General features: G+C 45.0%; 1 protein-coding gene across 1 annotated transcript in view; it reads right to left on the reverse strand.

Annotated features, from left to right (window-relative positions):
- The window catches only part of LOC106608064 (serine/threonine-protein kinase PAK 5), a 131,892-nt gene that overhangs the window by 19,435 nt on the left and 87,102 nt on the right, over nucleotides 1–25,355 (reverse strand). The window contains exon 3 of the mRNA XM_014205744.2: nucleotides 264–1,154. Coding sequence (XP_014061219.2) covers nucleotides 264–1,154 — 891 coding nt within the window. The remainder of the gene's footprint in view (nucleotides 1–263; nucleotides 1,155–25,355) is intronic.

A 25,355-nucleotide genomic window follows, 5' to 3' on the forward strand; every position in this document is an offset into this window, starting at 1 on the left:
TGTCAGACCCCAGTAAGACCAGCTGTCTCCATTGGTGTCGGCTGATGGGGATTCTAACAAATCAAACCTATCAGTTTAGTAGGTTCTTCATAGGGAAATGCTGCCTATTACTTATCACCTGATACAATTATTACCAAAACTAGATAATTTATTATGTTGATAATAGTAGAAAATAACACAGTGCTAACATGTTGCCCTTGGTGTCATACCTTGGTATTAATATTTTCCATCACATGGAAATATACACACCAGCCCAGACATACCTTGGCCATGGCCTGTGAGTTGGTGAGTGTCTCTGAGAGGCGTGGGTAGGTGTAGGAGCTGTAGGGGTGTGTCTGAGGAGGACTCTTAAAGACCCCGCTGGCCCTGTAGGGCACGTTGGGCTCCTGGAGGCCAGACCCCGACCTGGAGCGCTGTCTGATGGCCGGCGTGGGGCTGTTCTGCCTCACATACGACGACTTGGGCCTCTTCTCGTATTCATCTCTGGACACGCCGCTGTAGCTCCACTCGCTGTCCGGGTAGTTGATTTGCTCGCTGTGCAGCGAGGTGCGGGACGGCGTCCCCACCATTGACGCGTCCCGGTAGTCCTGACTGGACGAGCCACCTACGGACGCACGGTAGTACCCCCCTGTCGTGGACCCGGCGGACCCCCCTCCGCTGCCCACCCCGGACCCAGAGCCCACCTCGTCGGCCGAGCGCGCCCCTGCCACCTTGCTCTCCAGGTAGGTGTGGTAGTCCGGAGGCAGCTTGGCGTAATCGGCCTTCTGAGGCATGGCGTCGGGGTAGAAGGGGATGCGGGTGGCGTGGGTGAGGTGGCCGTTCTGTTTGGGGAAGCGGTAGTGTCTCCCCACGGCCCAGTCCCCATCTGGAGCAAAGCCTTTACCGTCCTTCCTGTAAGGCTCCAGAGAGAAGTCCCTACTGGGGGTGTCCAGGTCACAGGAGTACCGGGAGTAATAGTGGCTGAAGCCGTTCTCCTCGTTGGGATGGGGGTGTTGGGGGTGGTGGGAGGCGGGTTTGGGGGCCCCAGCCTGGTGGGAGCCCGTAGGGCTTTCTTTACGTAGGGAGTTGGAACGTGTCACAGATATGTTGTCGAACTCCTCCAGGAGACCATTGATGGACGCTTCCTTCGGGGGACGGTTCCCTCGAACTATGGTCTGTGGAACAGACAGTAAACACACAGTTAGTTTACTGTAGCTACAGGGAGGGCACCATAGAAATATAATGGAATGGGAAGTTCCATTCTAGTCATTCTATTTCTGTAGAAGGAACTACCTACCCATGCACTGTAGATGGATAACATGTAACCATGATGATACACTCCTGTCTTCAAAGGAATATATCTGTACTATCAATGGAAACATCAATCATACTTTTTCCATTGAGTAATATTCCATTGAGGTTCTGTGTAGCAGGTTAGCATTTTTTGTCGTGAATCTTGTTCTGGAGGCAGCTCTGCAGATTAGTCACTAGCTGGCACAGCCAAAAAGTCATAAAATCTGATTTTAAACCTAACCTTAACCCTGACATTAACAACACTGCTAACCCTAATGCCTAACCTTACACTCTTAGAAAAAAGGGTTCCAAAAGGGTTCTGCGGCTGTTCCCATAGGAGAACCCTTTTTGGTTCCAGGTAGAACCCTCTGTGTAAACGGTTCTACCTGGAACCAAAAGGGGTTCTTCAAAATTTGAAGAATCTATTTAATAGATATTCTATGGGGATAGCCAAAGAACCCTTTTTGGTTCTAGATAGCACCTTTAAAAAAAAAAGTGTAACCTTAAATTAATACAAAAAAGCACATTTTTACATTTTTGACTTTGCAATTTTGACTTTTGAAGGCGAAATCACTCAGTTCTGCCTCCAGGACAAGACTCATGACAATAAACGTGAACCTGCTGCTGGGTATCACATTTGATGTTACCTTCTCTTCCACCCCTCTCACCGTCCATTCCACCCCTCTCCCCTTCTCTTCCACCCTCTCATCCTCTCTTTCACCCCTCTCACCTTCTCTTCAACCCCTCTCCCTCTTTCCTGCATTAGTGAAAAAAGCTGTGGGGACTCAGCATGCAATGAACTGGAACTCAAGGTGAAACAACTATAAAACACAAACCTGAGGGGACCTCAGGGGACCTCAATTCCACCTTGCCAGTTAGAGGGAAAGGTTGTTTATACCTATCTGATCCTTTCAGATTGACTTGAGCTAGGGCTATAGGGGTAGAGGATAGAGGTTGTTTCTGGACAGCCCTGTTATCAATCTATCATGTTTTGAAACATTAGAATCAATTTGTTTTCAACTGAAGAGATTCATTGTAATTCAAATTCAGGAATTGAAATGTCCTTTATTTTCTTGAAGGCCATCAAATGCAGATAAATCAGCTTTGACAATGTGTTCAACATGAACACTCATCATGTCTCACTAAATCAATAGGGAGGGAGCACTGGAGAGTGTCAGTTATTAAATAAAACATGACATTTGTTTGGTTGAAAATCAATAACCTGCCTCGTATAGGAGACAGAGAGAGGGATAGGAAAGAGAGAGTGAGCAAAAGCATCCCACATCAAGTAAAGTTGGTGCTGGAAATCCTCCCATTAATTTGAATTAAGGGCTGATAGTTTGGAGTACCTAACTCTCTCTCTCCTCTCTCTTCCCTTTTCTCTGTCTGTCTGTCTGTCTGTCTGTCTGTCTGTCTGTCTGTCTGTCTGTCTGTCTGTCTGTCTGTCTGTCTGTCTGTCTGTCTGTCTGTCTGTCTGTCTGTCTGTCTGTCTGTCTGTCTGTCTGCTCGCTCAAGGTAAGCACTGGTAGAGAGGGAGGAGAGAAGGAGAGAAGGAGGGCAGAGGGTAGGGCAGGAGGAGCAGAGGAGATCTAATCTTTATGCTAGTCTATGTCTGTCTGCTCAGTGTACATACTGGCAGAGAGGATGGAGAAGGTAGGGCAGGGCGAGAAAAGGGAAAGAAGAGGATTATTGAGGAGAGAAGTGGAGGCAATGAGGAGCAGACAGGACAGGGGATGGGGGAGCCCAAGAGAGGTGGGGTAGTGAGGGGAGGATAGGGGATGGGGGATGGGGGGAGCCCAAGAGAGGTGGGGTAGTGAGGGGAGGATAGGTGATGGGGGGAGCCCAAGAGAGGTGGGGTAGTGAGGGGAGGATAGGTGATGGGGGAGCCCAAGAGAGGTGGGGTAGTGAGGGGAGGATAGGGGATGGGGGGAGCCCAACAGAGGTGAGGTAGTGAGGGGAGGATAGGGGATGGGGGGGAGCCCAAGAGAAGTGGGGTAGTGAGGGGAGGATAGGGGATGGGGGGGAGCCCAACAGAGGTGAGGTAGTGAGGGGAGGATAGGGGATGGGGGAGCCCAAGAGAAGTGGGGTAGTGAGGGGAGAATAGGGGATGGGGGGAGCCCAAGATAAGTGGGGTAGTAAGGGGAGGGCATGGGATTGGGGGAGCCCAAGAGAGGTGAGGTAGTTAGGGAAGGATAGGGGATGGGGGGAGCCCAAGAGAGGTGAGGTAGTTAGGGAAGGATAGGGGATGGGGGAGCCCAAGAGAGATGAGGTAGTTAGGGGAGGAACGGGGATGGGGGGGGCCCAAGAGAGGTGAGGTAGTGAGGGGAAGACATGGGAGGGGGGATGAAAAGTGAGGCTCATTGGGAGATACGGTTGAATTAACCTTGGAGGTTAGAGAGGAGAGGAGAAGGGAGGTGGCATAGAAGAAAGGAGGGAGAAATGAAAGGGTAAAAGGAGGGGGGTAATTAATGAGGTTGCCCTCTAAGTGACTCTTGGCTATAACCCTGTTTTAGAGCCCACGGTTCACTCACCACAGCCCTGGGACCATCACACGAACAGACAGATACATATACACACATGCATGTACACACACACACCACCCTCCACTCTCAGGTACACCAATACGGCCCACGCTGTTCCTCTCAACCCTTCTGTCTTTCAGTCTTCATCTCAATGAGAGCTCCTGGTTGTACAACAATTGGAGTCAAGTAATTCTTGTCATCTACTGGAATCTTGTCATATATCCTAGTGGGTACATACTGACGCAGGTGTGTCCTCCTCCGCCCCTTCATCTCGGTTAGTCACAGACTGATGCACTGCACCTACACCCCCACAACAAATTCTTAAAGCTCTCCTACTCTCTACTCACATCTTCCTCTTTCTCTCACTGACAGCATCTCTCTGTGACACCTTACACAGCAGAGAATATACACACACCCACACGCACGCAGTGTGATACTGAAGTGTAGTAGCGTATTAGTAAACAATCTGTGGACTGTAATGTTAGTGTATTCGCTCCATTGTTTATGAGATAATGTCAAAAGGCCCTTAAAACCCTCTCGCGACTCTCCTTCAAGGCTCCCTACTGTATCATTGATCAAACGAGGGACAAATTATGCAGAACATCATGATTTAAAGGAGCTTTTTAGTTAACTAGAGGACAAAGACGTTGGCACAAAGAGATCATGGATAGGAGCAGGACACGTTATGAGCACATCGTGTCTAAGTTCAACATCAAAACACTTCTTGTTCGTTTGCTTAGGAGGTTTGACAAACCTTTCTCCAAAAGTCATTTTCAGACATGATGAAGCATAGTAATGGTGCTCCAGCCCTCTATGCGTTATCGTCATTTTATGTTAATTAAGTAGTGTAATTCAACCCCTGTCTGTCACAACATTCTGTATGCTTACTCAATATCTACCTATCTAGCCTGAGTTCTACTCCTCTAGCTCCCTCTACTGGTCATTGGTGGTGCTGACTGGCTGAATGACTGACTGATGGACGGGCTGACTGACTGTCTGACTGACTTTGTTGGCTAGCTGACTGACTGACTGTATGACTGACTGACTGTATGACTGACTGACTGTATGACTGACTGACTGTCTGACTGACTGACTGTCTTACTAACTGACCGGCTGGATGATTTGAAAAGTCCACAGACCCACTCCAAAAGGCTTTCGGAGCCATCATCAACTCAGTGGGTTTTGTCCAACATGTCTCTGGACCTACTCACTGCCACAGTCATACTCTGGACCTAGTTTTGTCCCGTGGAATAAATGTTGTGGATCTTAATGTTTTTCCTCGTAATCCTGGACTACCGGACCACCACTTTATTACGTTTGCAATCGCAACAAATAATCTGCTCAGACCCCAACCAAGGATCATCAAAAGCTGGGCTTTAAATTCTCGGACAACCCAAAGATTCTTAGATGCCCTTCCAGACTCCCTCCACCTACCCAAGGACGTCAGAGTACAAAAATCATTTAACCACCTAACTGAGGAACTCAATTTAAACTTACGTAATACCCTAAAACAAAAAAACATTTGTCATAAGAAACTAGCTCCCTGGTATACAGAAAATACCCAAGCCTTGAAGCAAGCTTCCAGAAAATTGTAACGGAAATGGCGCTACACCAAACTGGAAGTCTTCCGACGAGCTTGGAAAGACAGTACCGTGCAGTATCGAAGAGCCCTCACTGCTGCTCGATCTTCCTATTTTTCCAACTTAATTGAAGAAAATAAGAACAATCCAAAATGTATTTTTGATACTGTCGCAAAGCTAACTAAAAAGCAGCATTCCCCAAGAGAGGATGGCTTTCACTTCAGCAGTGATAAATTCAGAACTTCTATGACGAAAATATCATGATCATTAGAAAGCAAATTACAGACTCCTCTTTAAATCTGCGTATTTCTCCAAAGCTCAGTTGACCTGAGTCTGCACAACTCTGCCAGGACCTAGGATTAAGGGAGACACTCGTTTTTTTAATACTATATCTCTTGACACATTGATGAAAATAGTCATGGCCTCTAAACCTTCAAGCTGCATACTGGACCCTATTCCAACTAAACTACTGAAAGAGCTGCTTCCTGTGCTTGGCCCTCCTACAGTATGTTGAATATAATAAGCGGCTCTCTATCCACCGGATGTGAACCAATCTCACTAAAAGTGGCAGTAATAACGCCTCTCTTGAAAAAGCCAAACCTTGACCCAGAATATATAAAAAACTATTGGCCTATATCGAATCTCCCATTCCTCTCAAAAGTTTTAGAAAAAGCTGTTGCGCAGCAACTCACTGCCTTCCTGAAGACAAACAATGTACAGTGAGGGGAAAAAAGTATTTGATCCCCCTGCTGATTTTGTACATTTGCCCACTGACAAAGAAATGATCAGTCTATAATTTTAATGGTAGGTTTATTTGAACAGTGAGAGACAGAATAACAAAAAAAACAGAAAAACGCATGTCAAAAATTGTATAAATTGATTTGCATTTTAATGAGGGAAATAAGTATTTGACCCCCTCTCAATCAGAAAGATTTCCGGCTCCCAGGTGTCTTTTATACAGGTAACGAGCTGAGATTAGGAGCACACTCTTAAAACCTGTTGGGGATAGGGGGCAGTATTTGCACGGCTGGATAAAAAACATACCCGATTTAATCTGGTTACTACTCCTGCCCAGTAACTAGAATATGCATATAATTATTGGCTTTGGATAGAAAACACCCTAAAGTTTCTAAAACTGTTTGAATGGTGTCTGTGAGTATAACAGAACTCCTATGGCAGGCCAAAACCTGAGAAGATTTCAAGCAGGAAGTGGCCTGTCTGAGAAGTAGTGTTTCATCTTGGCTCTTTTTATTGAAGACTCAGGATCTGTGCAATAACGTGACACTTCCTACGTCTTCCATAGGGTCTCAGAGCCCGGGAAAACGTTGAACGATATCGAGGCAGGCTCTGGCTGAAACACTTTATCGCTTTTGGCAAGTGGCCACTCAGAGTACTATGGGCTTAGGCGCGTGCCCGCTTCGACCGAATGGTTTCTTTTCGTTTGTCTGTTTATCTAAACGCAGATTCCCGGTCGGAATATTATCGCTTTTTTATGAGAAAAATGGCATAAAAATTGATTTTAAACAGCGGTTGACATGCTTCAAAGTACGGTAATGGAATATTTAGAATTCTTTTGTCACGAATTGCGCCATGCTCGTCACCCTTATTTAGCCTTTAGGATAGTGTCTAGAACGCACGAACAAAACGCCGCTGTTTGGATATAACGATGGATTATTTTGGACCAAACCAACATTTGTTATTGAAGTAGAAGTCCTGGGAGTGCATTCTGACGAAGACAACAAAGGTAAGAACATTTTTCTTATAGTAAATCTGACTTTGATGAGTGCTAAACCTGCTGGGTGTCTAAATAGCTAGCCCTGTGATGCCGGGCTATCTACTGAGAATATTGCAAAATGTGCTTTCACCGAAAAGCTATTTTAAAATCGGACATATCGAGTGCATAGAGGAGTTCTGTATCTATAATTCTTAAAATAATTGTTATGCTTTTTGTGAACGTTTATCGTGAGTAATTTAGTAAATTCACCGGCAGTGTTCGGTGGGAATGCTAGTCACATGCTAGTCACATGCTAATGTCAAAAGCTGGTTTTTGATATAAATATGAACTTGATTGAACAAAACATGCATGTATTGTATAACATAATGTCCTAGGGTTGTCATCTGATAAAGATCATCAAAGGTTAGTGGTACATTTAGCTGTGGTTTGGGTTTATGTGACATTATATGCTAGCTTGAAAAATGGGTGTCTGATTATTTCTGGCTCGGTACTCTGCTGACATAATCTAATGTTTTTCTTTCGTTGTAAAGCCTTTTTGAAATCGGACAGTGTCGTTAGATTAACGAGAGTCTTATCTTTAAAATGGTGTAAAATAGTCATATTTTTGAAAAATTGAAGTAATAGCATATCTAAGGATTTGAATAACGCGCCACAGGATTCAAGCGTCCCACCTAGCCCATAGAGGTTCACCTGTTAGGGCTAGGGGGCAGTATTTACACGGCCGGATAAAAAACGTACCCGATTTAATCTGGTTATTACTACTGCCCAGAAACTAGAATATGCATATAATTATTGGCTTTGGATAGAAAACACCCTAAAGTTTCTAAAACTGTTTGAATGGTGTCTGTGAGTATAACAGAACTCATATGGCAGGCAAAAACCTGAGAAGATTCTGTACAGGAAGTGCCCTCTCTGACCATTCCTTGAGCTTCTTGGCTCTGTTTATTGAAAACTGAGGATCTTTGCTGTAACGTGACACTTCCTACGGCTCCCATAGTCTCTCAGAACCCGGGAAAAAGCTGAATGATGTAATTCCAGCCCCTGACTGAAAAACATTATCGCCTTTGGTAAGTGGCCGATCAGAGGACCATCAGACTGAGGCTCGTGCACGAGGGGATCCCATGTTTTTATTTTCTCTCTCTTTGAACATAAACACGCTTTCCCGGTCGGAATATTATCGCTTTTTTCCGAGAAAAATTGCATAAAAATTGATTTTAAACAGCGGTTGACATGCTTCGAAGTACGGTAATGGAATATTTAGATTTTTTTTGTCACGAAATGCGTCACCCTTCTCTACACTTCGGACAGTGTCTTGAACGCACGAACAAAACAGAGGAAATTTGAACATAACCTGTTAGGGCTAGGGGGCAGTATTGACACGGCCGGATAAAAAACGTACCCGATTTAATCTGGTTACTACTCCTGCCCAGTAACTAGAATATGCATATAATTATTGGCTTTGGATAGAAAACACCCTAAAGTTTCTAAAACTGTTTGAATGGTGTCTGTGAGTATAACAGAACTCATATGGCAGGTAAAAACCTGAGAAGATTCTGAACAGGAAGTGGCCTGTCTGACAAGTTGTTGTTCATCTTGGCTCTTTTTATTGAAGACTGAAGATCTTTGCTGTAACATGACACTTCCTACGGCTCCCATAGGCTCTCAGAGCCCGGGAAAAAGCTGAATGATATCGAGGCAGCCCCAGGCTGAAACACATTATCGCGTTTGGATAGTGGCTGGTCAGAGTACTCTGAGACTCAGGCTCGTGCATGAGGGCACGAGATGTTTTTATTTTCTCTCTCTTTGTACGTATACACGCTTTCCCGGTCGGAATATTATCGCTTTTTTACGAGAAAAATTGCATAAAAATTGATTTTAAACAGCGGTTGACATGCTTCAAAGTACGGTAATGGAATATTTAGACATTTTTTGTCACGAAATGCACCATGCTCGTCACCCTTATTTACCCTTTCGGATAATGTCTTGAACGCACGAACAAAACGCCGCTATTTGGATATAACAATGGATTATTTGGGACCAAACCAACATTTGTTATTGAAGTAGAAGTCCTGGGAGTGCATTCTGACGAAGAACAGCAAAGGTAATAAGATTTTTCTTATAGTAAATCTGACTTTGGTGAGAGCTAAACTTGCTGGGTGTCTAAATAGCTAGCCCTGTGATGCCGGGCTATGTACTCAGAATATTGCAAAATGTGCTTTCACCGAAAAGCTATTTTAAAATCGGACATAGCGAATGCATAGAGGAGTTCTGTATCTATAATTCTTAAAATAATTGTTGTGTTTTTTTGTGAACGTTTATTGTGAGTAATTTAGTAAATTCACCGGAAGTTTGCGGGGGGTATGCTAGTTCTGAACGTCACATGCTAATGTAAAAAGCTGGTTTTTGATATAAATATGAACTTCATTGAACAAAACATGCATGTATTGTATAACATAATGTCCTAAGATTGTCATCTGATGAAGATCATCAAAGGTTAGTGCTGCATTTAGCTGTGGTTTGGGTTTATGTGACATTATATGCTAGCTTGAAAAATGGGTGTCTGATTATTTCTGGCTGGGTACTCTGCTGACATAATCTAATGTTTTGCTTTCGTTGTAAAGCCTTTTTGAAATCGGACAGTTTGGTTAGATAACGAGAGTCTTGTCTTTAAAATGGTGTAAAATAGTCATATGTTTGAGAAATTGAAGTAATAGCATTTCTAAGGTATTTGAATAATGCGCCATGGGATTCCACTGGCTGTTACGTAGGTGGGATGAAATCGTCCCACTGGCCCTAGAGAAGTTAAAGGGAGTGCTCCTAATCTCAGTTTGTTACCTGTATAAAAGACACCTGTCCACAGAAGCAATCAATCAATCAGATTCCAAACTCTCCACCATGGCCAAGTCCAAGGAGCTCTCCAAGGATGTCAGGGACAAGATTGTAGACCTACACAAGGCTGGAATGGGCTACAAGACCATCGCCAAGCAGCTTGGTGAGAAGGTGACAACAGTTGGAGCGATTATTCGCAAATGGAAGAAACACAAAAGAACTGTCAATCTCCCTCGGCCTGGGGTTCCATGCAAGATCTCACCTCGTGGAGTTGCAATGATCATGAGAACGGTGAGGAATCAGCCCAGAACTACACGGGAGGATCTTGTCAATGATCTCAAGGCAGCTGGGACCATAGTCATCAAGAAAACAATTGGTAACACACTACGCCGTGAAGGACTGAAATCCTGCAGCGCCCGCAAGGTCCCCCTGCTCAAGAAAGCACATATACATGCCCGTCTGAAGTTTGCCAATGAACATCTGAATGATTCAGAGGACAACTGGGTGAAAGTGTTGTGGTCAGATGAGACCAAAATGGAGCTCTTTGGCATCAACTCAACTCGCCGTGTTTGGAGGAAGAGGAATGCTGCCTATGACCCCAAGAACACCATCCCCACCGTCAAACATGGAGGTGGAAACATTATGCTTTGGGGGTGTTTTTCTGCTAAGGGGACAGGACAACTTCACCACATCAAAGGGACGATGGACGAGGCCATGTACCGTCAAATCTTGGGTGAGAACCTCCTTCCCTCAGCCAGGGCATTGAAAATGGGTCGTGGATGGGTATTCCAGCATGACAATGACCCAAAACACACGGCCAAGGCAACAAAGGAGTGGCTCAAGAAGAAACACATTAAGGTCCTGGAGTGGCCTAGCCAGTCTCCAGACCTTAATCCCATAGAAAATCTGTGGAGGGAGCTGAAGGTTCGAGTTGCCAAACGTCAGCCTCGAAACCTTAATGACTTGGAGAAGGTCTGCAAAGAGGAGTGGGACAAAATCCCTCCTGAGATGTGTGCAAACCTGGTGGCCAACTACAAGAAACGTCTGACCTCTGTGATTGCCAACAAGGGTTTTGCCACCAAGTACTAAGTAATGTTTTGCAGAGGGGTCAAATACTTATTTCCCTCATTAAAATGCAAATAAATGTATAAAATTTTTGACATGCGTTTTTCTGGATTTTTTTGTTGTTATTCTGTCTCTCACTGTTCAAATAAACCTACCATAAAAATTATAGACTGATCATTTCTTTGTCAGTGGGCAAACATACAAAATCAGCAGGGGATCAAATACTTTTTTCCCTCACTGTATACAAAACACTTCAGTGTGGTTTTAGACTCCATCATAGCACTGAGCCTGCACTTGTGAAGGTGGTAAATTACCTTTAATTGGCATCAGACTGAGGCTCTGCATCTGTCCTCGTGCTCCTAGTCCTCAGTGCTGCTTTTGAAACCATCGATCACCACATTCTTTTGGAGAAATTGGAAACCGAAATTGGTCTACACGGACACGTTCTGGCCTGGTTTAGATCTTATCTGTCGGAAAGATATCAGTTTATAGATGGATTGTCCTCTGACAAATCAACTCTAAATGGTGGTGTTCCTCAAGGCTCCGTTTTAGGACCACTATTGTTTTCACTATATATTTTACCTCTTGGTGATGTCATTCGAAAACATAATGTTAACTTTCACTGTTATGCGGATGACACACAACTGTACATTTCGATGAAACATGGTGAAGCCCCAAAATTGCCTTCCCTGGAAGCCTGTGTTTCAGACATAAGGAAGTGGATTGCGGCAAATGTTCTACTTTTAAACTCAGACAAAACAGAGATGCTAGTTCTAGGTCCCAAGGAACAAAGCAATCGTCTGTTGAATCTGACAATTAATCTTGATGGTTGTGCAGTCGTCTCAAATAAAACTGTGAAGGACCTCTGCGTTACTCTGGACCCTGAGCTCTCTTCTGACGAACATATTAAGACTGTTTCAAGGACAGCTTTAACCATCTACATAACATTGGAAAAATCTGAAACTTTCTCTCTAAACATTATGCAGAAAAATGTATCCATGGTTTTGTCACTTCTAGGTTAGACTACTGCATTGCTCTACTTTCCAGCTACCCGGATAAAGCACTAAATAAACTTCAGTTAGTGCTAAACACGGCTGCTAGAATCTTGACTAGAACCAAAAAATTGTATCATATCACTCCAGTGCTAGCCTCTCTACACTGGCTTCCTGTTAAGGCTAGGGCTGACTTCAAGTTTTTACTGCTAACCTACAAAGCATTACATGAGCTTGCTCCTACCTATCTTTCCAATTTGGCCCTGCCATACATACCTACACGTACGCTACGGTCACAAGATGCAGGCCTCCTTACTGTCCCTAGAATTTCTAAGCAAACAGCTGGAGGCGGGGCTTTCTCCTATAGAGCTCCATTTTTATGGAATGGTCTGCCTACCCATGTGAGAGACAGAGACTCGGTCTCAACCTTTAATTCTTTGTTGAAGACTCATCTCTTCAGTCGGTCCTATGATTGAGTGTAGTCTGAACATTTGAACATCTTGGTCATGTTCTGTTATAATCTACACCCGGCACAGCCAGAAGAGGACTGGCCACCCCATATAGTCTGGTTCCTCTCTAGGTTTCTTCCTAGATTCCAGCCTTTCTAGGGAGCCTTGCATTTTTACAATTTCCAATAAGTGTTTGAAGTCCTTGATTGTTTGATTAGATTATTCAAATATGTAATAGAAATCTCCAAACTTATTTTTGTTTTGTTTTAAAGCACTATTAAATGCTCCAGGGCCAATTCTGTTAGCATTTTGGCATGTTTTTCTAGATTTAGAACATAAAACAACATTTATAAAGCAAACATTATCCCTTAGGTCTAACACAGAAAATACTTCAATTGTTTAAGCATACAGTATGTTACAGAACAGTGATTACAATATTTTTTCAGATTATTGACAAAAAAATATATCTTAAGGGGGATAGCCATCAGTGACGGAGTTGACAAACCACTGACGGAGTTGACAACAGATACTCAAAACAGACAAAGTTCAATACAAAACATTTTTTAAATATGGAAAATGATTCACTTGAAAATCCCCAATAAAAACATAACTATTCTATCAGATCTTTCAGCACTCTGATGGAGTTGACGTCAGACAAAAATCTGACGGAGTTGATGCTTTGTGGAGTTGACAAAAATATAATTTTTCTTCTTCCTTTAAGTTGTATACAGAGTAGCGATTTGCTTTTTGACTCTAAAACCTAATTTAAATGTAACACATTTTAACCAAAATTCATATTCTATTTTAATCTACCAGGCAGATGGAGTTGACCGTTTGTGATTGTGACCATGGTGATACCAATATTGTTTGTTTAAAATCTATCAAAAGTAGAGCTTTCCAGACCATGAGTGGTCTTGTTGCACTACATGTAATGAGGAAATGAATAAAGAGTCATTATGGTATAGCTGACCCTGTTAATTTCTGATTAATTTAGGATTTTAGACAAATCTGAGAGTAAACCAAATCTCCGGATACATCTTTAAGAATCTACGTTTCAGAGAAATATTCTTTAAAGTCGCAAAACGGCTATTGCAAGAAACTGCCTGTTTTTTGAATTTTAAACACTTTTTTTGGAGAGTTTGAAATTGAGATCCTTTGATCCGGACAAGGGAATTTCTAGGCATAGCGCCGACAGTAATATTATTTAAAGTATTTGGAAAATTCTCTAAACAAATCTTTTCCCCTTATAAAATTCCCCTAAATGTACATTTTAAGCTCAAATAATACAACAAAATCCATATTTTTCAACTATAAAAAAACTTTCCCTGCAGGACAAGGATTGTCTTGACTTTCAAGAATCCCTAAGCTAATTTCCTACTACTCTATACATTTTGCCATGAGGTTGTGAGAAAATATTCCAGTTTTAAAGCAAATTTCTCATAATTCTTTTTTTTTTTAAATGGCTTATGGGACCCAAGGTCAGCAGTATGCCTCTGTGAATTAGGAGATGACCAAGGACAGGAGTTTTCCCTGGCCCTAGAGCAGAGATATTACCCTGAACGTTATCCAACTCTTCTGACTATCATAGCGACACAACAACAAGCAAACATCTACTATTTTTTTATCAAAATGGCTGCCTGTTTTGAGTTATTTTCTGCTTGTTAGATGTAGGATTTGTCATCTTCCCCCGGGAGACTAGGGCAGCGGTGCCCTATGTGTGTGTTTACTGTGTTCCTCTGATGTGATGTGATCCAGGCCGGGTCTCCATACACCCAGCAGCTGAGACCACTCTGACCCAGTTCCCCCGATCTCTCTGGGGGAGCGCTCTATTACCAGCCCCAGGATTCAAACTAGGCCTACATTATGTGTTCACCACATTGAGGCTAGTGGGTGTTCAAACTGCATTACAGATCACATCAAGTACAAACACATAGATGTGGGATCTTAATTTGATCACTATTTTGTTGCTGAGAATTTTCCTGCACAGCAAGAAATGCAAACTTGTAGTGTATTTGAGGTTTAAAAAGGCCCTACAAAAATGTACCCTACAAAAATGGCCATTAATTATAATCCACATAATAATTCACATTTCCTGTTGCTGCAGGAATGTTTCCTTGCCGTAGCAAACTGGTTTAAATTAAGATCCTACATCTGTATGGCCAAAGCCCATGAGTGCATAATGCAGACCTTCTTGTAACTGTGCATTGTTAGCTGATGTTTGTCTCTGAAAAGCCATGGATAGAAGACTTACAATGACTTAATAGTGATGTCGTAAATAAAACCCCAATCTCTCCTGGTCTCAAAGAGGATCTCCAGGAGTTTCCCAGTGAGTTAATCACTGTCATAAACATTTCCTGATCAATGGCCTCCACAATGAGACTAGACAGAATGAGAGCAGATGAGACCAGATGAGACCAGATGGAACGAGACCAGATGAGACCAGACGAGACCAGACGGAACAAGACCAGACAAAATGAGACCAGATGAGAGCAGACAGAACGAGACTAGACGGAAAGAGACCAGACGGAACGAGACCAGATGAGACCAGGCGGAAGAAGACCTGACGGAACAAGACCAGATGAGACCAGGCGGAACGAGACAAATGAGACCAGACGGAACAAGACCAGAAGAGACCAGACGAGACCAGACGAACGAGACCAGTTGAGACCAGACGGAACGAGACCAGATGGAATGAGACCAGATGAAACCAAACGGAGCGAGGCCAGACAGGATGAGTCACTGGCTTACTGGTGTTCTTCCATGCCGTCCATGGGAGGGGTGCGTCACTTGAGTGGGTTGAGTCACTGACGTGGTCTTCCTGTCTGGGTTGGCGCCCCCCCTTGGGTTATGCCGTGGCGGAGATCTTTGTGGGCTATACTCGGCCTTGTCTTAGGACGGTAAGTTGGTGGTTGGAGACATCCCTCTAGTGGTGTGGGGGCTGTGCTTTGGCAAAGTGGGTGGGGTTATATCCTGCCTGTTTGGCCCTGTCCGGGGGTATCATCGGATGGAGCCACAGTGTCTTCTGATCCCTCCTGTCTCAGCCTCCAGTATTTATGCTGCAGTAGTTTATGTGTCGGGGGGCTAGGGTCAGTCTGTTACATCTGGAGTATTTCTCTTGTCTTATCCGGTGTCCTGTGTGAATTTAAATATGCTCTCTCTAATTCTCTCTTTCTCTCTTTAATTCTTTCTCTCGGAGGACCTGAGCCCTAGGACCATGCCTCAGGACTACCTGGCATGATGACTCCTTGCTGCCCCAGTCCACCTGGCCGTGCTGCTGCTCCAGTTTCAACTGTTCTGCCTGCGGCTATGGAACCCTGACCTGTTCACCGGACGTGGTTGTTGCACCCTCGACAACTACTATGATTATTATTATTTGACCATGCTGGTCATTTATGAACATTTTAACATCTTGACCATGTTCTGTTATAATATCCACCCGGCACAGCCAGAAGAGGACTGGCCACCCCTCATAGCCTGGTTCCTCTCTAGGTTTCTTCCTAGGTTTTTGGCCTTTCTAGGGAGTTTTTCCTAGGGAGTTTTTCCTAGCCACCGTGCTTCTTTCACATGCATTGCTTGCTGTTTGGGGTTTTAGGCTGGGTTTCTGTACAGCACTTTGAGATATCAGCTGATGTACGAAGGGCAATATAAATACATTTGATTTGATTTGATGAGACTAGATGAGACCAGACGGAACGAGACCAGATGAGACCAGATGGAACATGAACAGATGAGACCAGACGAGACCAGGCGGAACGAGACCAGACGGAATGAGACCAGATGAGACCAGACGGAATGAGACCAGTTGAGACCAGACAGAACGAGACCAGACAAGACCAGACGGAACAAGACCAGATGAGACCTGACAAGACCAGGCGGAACGAGACCAGACAGAACGAGACCAGATGAGACCAGACGAGACCAGACTGAACAAGACCAGATGAGACCAGACAAGACCAGGCGGAACGAGACCAGACGGAACGAGACCAGACGGAACAAGACCAGACGGAACGAGACCAGGCGGAACGAGACCAGACGGAACGAGACCAGACGAAACGAGACCAGACGAAACGAGACCAGGAGGAACGAGACCAGACGGAACGAGACCAGACGGAACGAGACCAGACGGAACGAGACCAGACGGAACGAGACCAGGCGGAACGAGACCAGGCGGAACGAGACCAGGCGGAACGAGACCAGACGGAACGAGACCAGACGGAACGAGACCAGGCGGAACGAGACCAGGCGGAATGAGACCAGACGGAACGAGACCAGACGGAACGAGACCAGGCGGAACGAGACCAGGTGAGACCAGACGAGGCGAGGCTCTCTAGGAGCATCCCAGTGTGATCTTCTTCTAACTGCTTTGAGAGACAGGAGCTCACTCTGGTTTAATTTCACACACACACACACACGCACACACACACACAAGCATGGACCACGCATGTGCCCACACAGCTGCTGGCTATCTGGCGTGTGTGTGTGTGTGCGCGTGTGTGCGTGTGCTTGCTGTCAACAGCTCACCATGGATTAATTACACACGGAGAGTCCAAGTCAAATCAAATCAAATTTTATTAGTCACATGCGCCGAATACAACAGGTGTAGACCTTACAGTGAAATGCTTACTCTGGAGCCCCTAACCAACAATGCAGTTTAAAAAATACAGATAAGAATAAGAGATAAAAGTAACAAGTAATTAAAGAGCAGCAGTGAAATAACAATTGCGAGACTATACAGTTGAAGTCGGAAGTTTACATACACTTTAGCCAAACTCATTTAAACTCAGTTTTTCACAATTCCTGACATTTAATCCTCGTAAAAATTCCCTGTCTTAGGTCAGTTAGGATCACCACTTTATTTTAAGAATGTGAAATGTCAGAATAATAGTAAAGAGAATGATTTATTTCAGCTTTTATTTATTTCATAAATTCCCAGTGGGTCAGAAGTTTACATACACTCAATTAGTATTTGGTAACATTGCCTTTAAATTGTTTAACATGTGTCAAACGTTTCGGGTAGCCTTCCACAAGATTCCCACAATAAGTTGGGTGAATTTTGGCCCATTCCTCCTGACAGAGCTGGTGTAACTGAGTCAGGTTTGCAGGCCTCCTTGCTCGCACAGGCTTTTTCAGTTCTGCCCACAACTTTTCTATAGGATTGAGGTCAGAGCTTTGTGATGGCCACTCCAGTACCGTGACTTTGTTGTTCTTAAGACATTTTGCCATAACTTTGGAAGTATGCTTGGGGTCATTGTCCATTTGGAAGACCCATTTGCGACCAAGCTTTAAGTTCCTGACTGATGTCTTGAGATGTTGCTTCAATATATCCACATAATTTTCCTGCCTCATGACGCCATCTATTTTGTGAAGTGCACCAGTCCCTCCTGCAGCAAAGCACCCGCACAACCTGATGCTGCAACCCCCGTGCTTCACGGTTGGGATGGTGTTCTTCAGCTTGCAAGCCTCCCCCTTTTTACTCCAAACATAACGATGGTCATTATGGCCAAACAGTTCTATTTTTGTTTCATCAGACCAGAGGACATTTCTCCAAAAATTACAATCTTTGTCCCCATGTGCAGTTGCAAACCGTAGTCTAGCTTTTTTATGGCGGTTTTGGAGCAGTGGCTTCTCCCTTGCTGAGCGGCCATTCAGGTTATGTCGATATAGGACTCGTTTTACTGTAGATATAGATACTTTTGTACCTGTTTCCTCCAGCATCTTCACAAGGTTCTTTGCTGTTGTTCTGGGATTGATTTTCACTTTTCGCACCAAAGTACGTTCATCTCTAGGAGACAGAACGTGTCTCCTTCATGAGCGGTATGATGGCTGTGTGGCCCCATGGTGTTTATACTTGCGTACTATTGTTTGTACAGATGTACAGAGGTACCTTCAGGTGTTTGGAAATTGCTCCCAAGGATGAACCAGGCTTGTGGAGGTCTACAATTATTTTTCTGAGGTCTTGGCTGATTTATTTTGATTTTCCCATGATGTCAAGCAAAGAGGCACTGAGTTTGAAGGTAGGCCTTGAAATACATCCACAGGTACACCTCCAATTGATTCAAATGATGTCAATTAGTCTATCAGAAGCTTCTAAAGCCATGACATAATTTTCTTGAATTTTCCAAGCTGTTTAAAGGCACAGTCAACTTAGTGTATGTAATCTTCTGACCCAGTGGAATTGTGATACAGTGAATTATAAGTGAAATAATCTGTCTGTAAACAATTTTTTGAAAAATTACTTGTGTCATGCACAAAGTAGATGTCCTAACCGACTTGCAAAAACTATAGTTTGTTAACAAGTAATAATTTATGTGGTTGAAAAACAAGTTTTAATGACTCCAACCTAAGTGTATATAAACTTCCGACTTCAACTGTATATGGGGTTACCGATACAGAGTCAATGTGCAGGGGCACCGGTTATTTAAGGTAGAATGTACATGTAGGTAGAGTTACTAAAGTGACTATGCATAGATGACAACAGAGAGTAGCAGTGGCGTAAAGAGGGGGTGGGGGGGGGGCACTGCAAATAGTCTGGGTAGCCATTTGCCTAGATGTTCAGGAGTCTTATGGCTTGGGGGTAGAAGCTGTTTAGAAGCCTCTTGGACCTAGACTTGGCGCTCCGGTACCGCTTGCCGTGTAGTAGCAGAGAGAACAGTCTATGACTAGGGTGGCTGGAGTCTTTGACAGTTTTTTGGGCCTTCCTCTGACACCGCCTGGTATAGAGGTCCTGGATGGCCGGAAACTTGGCCCCAGTGATGTACTGGGCCATTCGCACAACCCTTGCGAATGGGTAGTGCGGTCAGATGCTGAGCAGTTGCCATACCAGGCAGTGATGCAACCAGTCAGGATGCTCTCGATGGTGCAGATGTAGAACCTTTTGAGGATCTGAGGACCCATGCCAAATCTTTTCAGTCTCCTGAGGGGCAATAGGTTTTGTCGTGCCCTCTTCACGACTGTCTTGGTGTGCTTGGAGCATGTTAGTTTGTTGGTGATATGGACACCAAGGAACTTGAAGCTCTCAGCCTGTTCCACTGCAGCCCAGTCGATGAGAATGGGGGTGTGCTTGGTCCTCTTTTTCCTGTAGTCCACAAGCATCTCCTTTGTCTTGATCATGTTGAGGGAGAGGTTGTTGTCCTGGCATCACACAGCCAGGTCTCTGACCTCCTCCCTATAGGCTGTGTTGTCGGTGATCAGGCCTACCACTGTTGTGTCATCTGCAAATGTAATGATGGAGTTGGAGTCATGCCTGGCCGTGCAGTCATGAGTGAACAGGGAGTACAGGAGGGGACTGAGCACGCAACCCTGAGAAGCCCCTGTGTTGAGGATCAGTGTGGCGGTTATGTTGTTACCTACCCTTACCACCTGGGAGCGGCCCGTCAGGAAGTCCAGGATCCAGTTGCAGAGGGAGGTGTTTAGTCCCAGGTTCCTTAGCTTATTGATGAGCTTTGAGGGCACTATGGTGTTGAACGCTGAGCTGTAGTTAATGAATAGCATTCTCACATAGGTGTTCCTTTTGTCCAGGTGGGAAAGGGCAGTGTGGAGTGCAATGGAGATTGCATCATCTGTGGATCTGTTGGGGCGGTATGCAAAAGACCTTGTGAAGATGCTGGAGGAAACATGTACAAACGTATCTATATCTACAGTAAAACGAGTCCTATATCGACATAACCTGAATGGCCGCTCAGCAAGGGAGAAGCCACTGCTCCAAATCGCCATAAAAAAGCCAGACTACGGTTTGCAACTGCACATGGGGACAAAGATTGTAATTTTTGGAGAAATGTCCTCTGGTCTGATGAAACAAAAATAGAACTGTTTGGCCATAATGACCATCGTTATGTTTGGAGTAAAAAGGGGGGAGGCTTGCAAGTCGAAGAACACTGTGAAGCACGGGGGTGGCAGCATCACGTTGTAGGGGTGCTTTGCTGCAGGAGGGACTGGTGCACTTCACAAAATAAATGGCGTCATGAGGAGGAAAATGATGTAGATATATTGAAGCAACATCTCAAGACATCAGTCAGGAATCCTATCTCTTCTTCATATGTCCACCAGGCACCTGAACGCTGCTCCTGAACCAAAATAGCTCTGTCATACAGTACTTACATCAAACTTTACTTCACACTTCAAACTTCTCCCAACCATTGCCAGTTAACAAGTTCTAATTCATCAACTTCAGTCACAGACACTGTAAGGTGACAGTAAACCACCATATACTGCAACCCCACGAAAACCCCATGGACTAACGGGACAACGCACAGCAAATGAAGCAGCACGTTTGAAGACCCTAAACTCAGGTTTAAAATAACAAGACGCACCCAATGTTTCAGTTTGCAGACAGAGAGAAATGACCTTGCCTCAACATTATTCATCCACCTTTACCAACATATCAACAGCACTGCCTTGTTAACACAACTTCAACAGCCATAATACTCCACCTGTGAGAGGGAATGAATCGTTTCCCTGTTGGTCTCCAGTGCTGTAGCTCTCTCTCTCTCTCACACACTCTGACACTGGTAGTCCCCGTCTCTCTTCCTGTCCTCTCTTCTGGCCCAGCTAACACTTTCTCCCACCTGCTGCTTTCTCTCGTCTGTGGTCTGTGCCCAGGCTCCAGGCCCCCCTATACCCACCAACAAACCCCCATCCAACAACACCATAACTCTCTCTACCCAGCTGCAACTCCTGGAACCCAGCACGCCCGACACACACACACACACACCACACACACACAACACACACACACACACACACACACACACACACACACACACACACACACACACACACACACACACACACACACACACACACACACACACACACACACACACACACACACACACAGCCCCTATCCAGATCTTGTTTCCTCAAACACATTCCAAGGGGTGGCCCGTTGCAGTGATATCCAGCTGTCACTAACCCAGTAGCTACACCACAGTAGCTACACCACAGTAGCTACACCACAGTAGCTACACAACAGTATATACACCACAGTAGCTACACCACAGTAGCTACACCACAGTAGCTACACCACAGTAGCTACGTATATACACCACAGTAGCTACACCACAGTAGATACACCACAGTAGCTACACCACAGTAGCTACACCACAGTAGATACACCACAGTAGCTACACCACAGTAGCTACACCACAGTAGATACACCACAGTAGCTACACCACAGTAGCTACACCACAGTAGCTACACCACAATCTCTCCCAGTATTATTACTACGTATATACACACTTCTCAATGCGCTAGACGTCTTCACTGAATCCTACTGTTCTCAGTGTACCAGTTGTTCACACACAATGACCTATTGATCTGCTCTTGCTAAATCTATAGCATATTCCTTGTGACTGATCTGCTTTAAGTCTATACCATGCAGTCTCTCTACCCCAGCCCAGTTGTGAAACCCTAATCCTAATCCTTCCATCAGCCACTCGCTGGTCACTCTGATTTTGTCCTGTCCCAGACTATCTGCCCATGTAACATTCACACTTTCTCACATCCTTACTCTAATTCAGGGACACAGCACAGAAAGAAACACACACACACACACACACACACACACACACACACACACACACACACACACACACACACACACACACACACACACACACACACACACACACAGACTTTCAGTCTCCGAAGGTCAGTCACTTTAGGCAATATAGGAGAATATATAAAAACCAATTGAACTAAACATGAATTATACATGAGTATGGATTAGTTGAATATACATTGCTGCCTAATGAAATCTATATGTCTACATGACAAAATAGGGAGGGAGGAATGGAAGGTGAGTGGAAGGTGAGTACAGTACAATAGACCCACATTGTTAAGACGCTATCATCTTCTCCTTGTCTCAATGGTCTTCATGCTACTGACAGTAGAAACCCATGGATAGAGTCCCACCATGTTACTTTTACATTCACAATACATTGTTGTGCCAAATGTGGTCCTCCTAACCAGGGCCAGTTAGCATACTGTAGATAGGTCCTCAAGGTAGATGTTTTCTCTATGGTGTTTTAGGGGTTTCACAGGCAATGGCTCAAACTAACCACAAGGTGAAGCTGTAGGCCCATACAATGAATCCCCCAACTGATCAGAACAGAATGCACTGTCACAATGAGACCAATCAATGATCCATCTCTGACGTAGAGAGAGAGAGAGAGAGAGAGAGAGAGAGTGTGTGTGTGTGTGTGTGTGTGTGTGTGTGTGTGTGTGTGTGTGTGTGTGTGTGTGTGTGTGTGTGTGTGTGTGTGTGTGTGTGTGTGTGTGTGTGTGTGTGTGTGTGTGTGTGTGTGTGTGTGTTTGGAATATCTCTCTGACCGTGACTCCAATGGCTCTGACATTAAGAGAGTCTGTCTGTGAATGGCAGGAACGAGATATGAACACAGAGCGAGAGAATGAGGAGAAGATGGAGGAGGAGGAGAGGATGGAGGAGAGGATGGAGGAGGAGGAGAGGGTGGAGGTAGAGGAGGAGGAGAGGATGGAGGAGGAGGAGGAGAGGATGGAGGAGGAGGAGAGGGTGGAGGTAGAGGAGGAGGAGAGGATGGAGGAGGAGGAGAGGGTAGAGGAGAGGATGGAGAGGAGGAGGAGGAGAGGAGGGAGCAGGACGAGGAGAGGATGGAGGAGAGGATGGAGGAGAAGAGGATGGAAGAGGAGGAGGACAGGATGGAGGAAGAGGAGGAGGAGAGGATGGAGGAGGAGAAGGAGGAGGAGGAGGAGAGGATGGAGGGAGAGAAAGAGAGAGGGAGAGAAAAGAAAAGCTTAAATCAATGCTATCCACTTCAGCCTCTCTGACTGCCAAGAAATACAGATGCTCTCTCTGTCTAGGAATGTATGTATGTATGTGTATGTGCGTGTGTGTGTTTTGTGCGTGTGTACATGTGTACATGTGTACGTGCACGCATGCGCGTGTGTATGTGCAAAGACACGATAAACCAAATTCTTAGTCAAATCAAATGGACACTACAGTGACATTATTAAATAGGTGACCTTTCAACACTGGGCAAACATCTCTAGCATTAATTAAACTAATTTGTTATTGAAGCTGAATAATACAGTAATGCAGTTTATTGACAGATAGATCATAAGAAGTCAGGAGTGGTTTCTACTGAACACTGAGCACCATTCACTGTCATTGGAAGAAGTTGACTTGGTGAGAATCCAGTGGTATTAACACCTCCAGTGATAAGATGTATGATGTCTTGGTTCTCTGTGTATTGTGTCAACTCTAACTCTGCACTTCCCTGTTCAAATAGACATTTCAGCACATGAAATGCATGCAGATAAGATCTCTCTCTCTCACCCTCTCTCTCTCTCTCTCTCTCTCTCTCTCTCTCCCCCCTCTCACTCTCTCCCCCCTCTCTCTCTCTCTCTCTCTCTCTCTCTCTCTCTCTCTCTCTCTCTCCCTCTCTCTCTCCTCCCTCTCTCTCTCTCTCTCTCTCTCTCCCCCCTCTCACTTTCTCCCTCGCCCCCCTCTCTCTCTCTCTCTCTCTCTCCCCCTCCCCCTCTCCCTCTCTCTCTCTCCCTCTCTCTCTCTCTCCCTCTCTCTTGCACGCTCTCTCTCGCGCTTCACTTTCGCTCTCTCTCTCTCGTGCTCTCTCTCGCGCTCTCTCTCGCACTCTCTCTCGCTCTCTCTCTCGTACTCTCTCTCGCTCGCACTCTCTCTCGCACTCGCTCTCTCGCGCTCTCTCTCGCACGCTCTCTCTCCTGCTCTCTCTCTCTCTCTCTCTCTCTCTCTCTCTCTCTCTCTCTCTCTCTCTCTCTCTCTCTCTCTCTCTCTCTCTCTCTCTCTCTCGATACTGGTCCTATCCTGTTTGATGCAGAAATCCTATCTCTTCTTCATATGTCCACCAGGCACCTGAACGCTGCTCCTGAACCAAAATAGCTCTGTCATACAGTACTTACATCAAACTTTACTTCACACTTCAAACTTCTCCCAACCATTGCCAGTTAACAAGTTCTAATTCATCAACTTCAGTCATAGACACTGTAAGGTGACAGTAAACCACCATATACTGCAACCCCACGAAAACCCCATGGACTAACGGGACAACGCACAGCAAATGAAGCAGCACGTTTGAAGACCCTAAACTCAGGTTTAAAATAACAAGACGCACCCAATGTTTCAGTTTGCAGACAGAGAGAAATGACCTTGCCTCAACATTATTCATCCACCTTTACCAACATATCAACAGCACTGCCTTGTTAACACAACTTCATCAGCCATAATACTCCACCTGTGAGAGGGAATGAATCGTTTCCCTGTTGGTCTCCAGTGCTGTAGCTCTCTCTCTCTCTCACACACTCTGACACTGGTAGTCCCCGTCTCTCTTCCTGTCCTCTCTTCTGGCCCAGCTAACACTTTCTCCCACCTGCTGCTTTCTCTCGTCTGTGGTCTGTGCCCAGGCTCCAGGCCCCCCTATACCCACCAACAAACCCCCATCCAACAACACCATAACTCTCTCTACCCAGCTGCAACTCCTGGAACCCAGCACGCCCGACACACACACACACACACACACACACACACACACACACACACACACACACACACACACACACACACACACACACACACACACACACACACACACACACACACACACACACACACACACACACACACACACACACACAGCCCCTATCCAGATCTTGTTTCCTCCGTCACATTCCAAGGGGTGGCCCGTTGCAGTGATATCCAGCTGTCACTAACCCAGTAGCTACACCACAGTAGCTACACCACAGTAGCTACAACACAGTAGCTACACCACAGTAGCTACACCACAATCTCTCCCAGTATTATTACTACGTATATACACACTTCTCAATGCGCTAGACGTCTTCACTGAATCCTACTGTTCTCAGTGTACCAGTTGTTCACACACAATGACCTATTGATCTGC

Source organism: Salmo salar, chromosome ssa06, assembly GCF_905237065.1.
Source record: "Salmo salar chromosome ssa06, Ssal_v3.1, whole genome shotgun sequence".
NCBI classification, from domain to species: domain Eukaryota; kingdom Metazoa; phylum Chordata; class Actinopteri; order Salmoniformes; family Salmonidae; genus Salmo; species Salmo salar.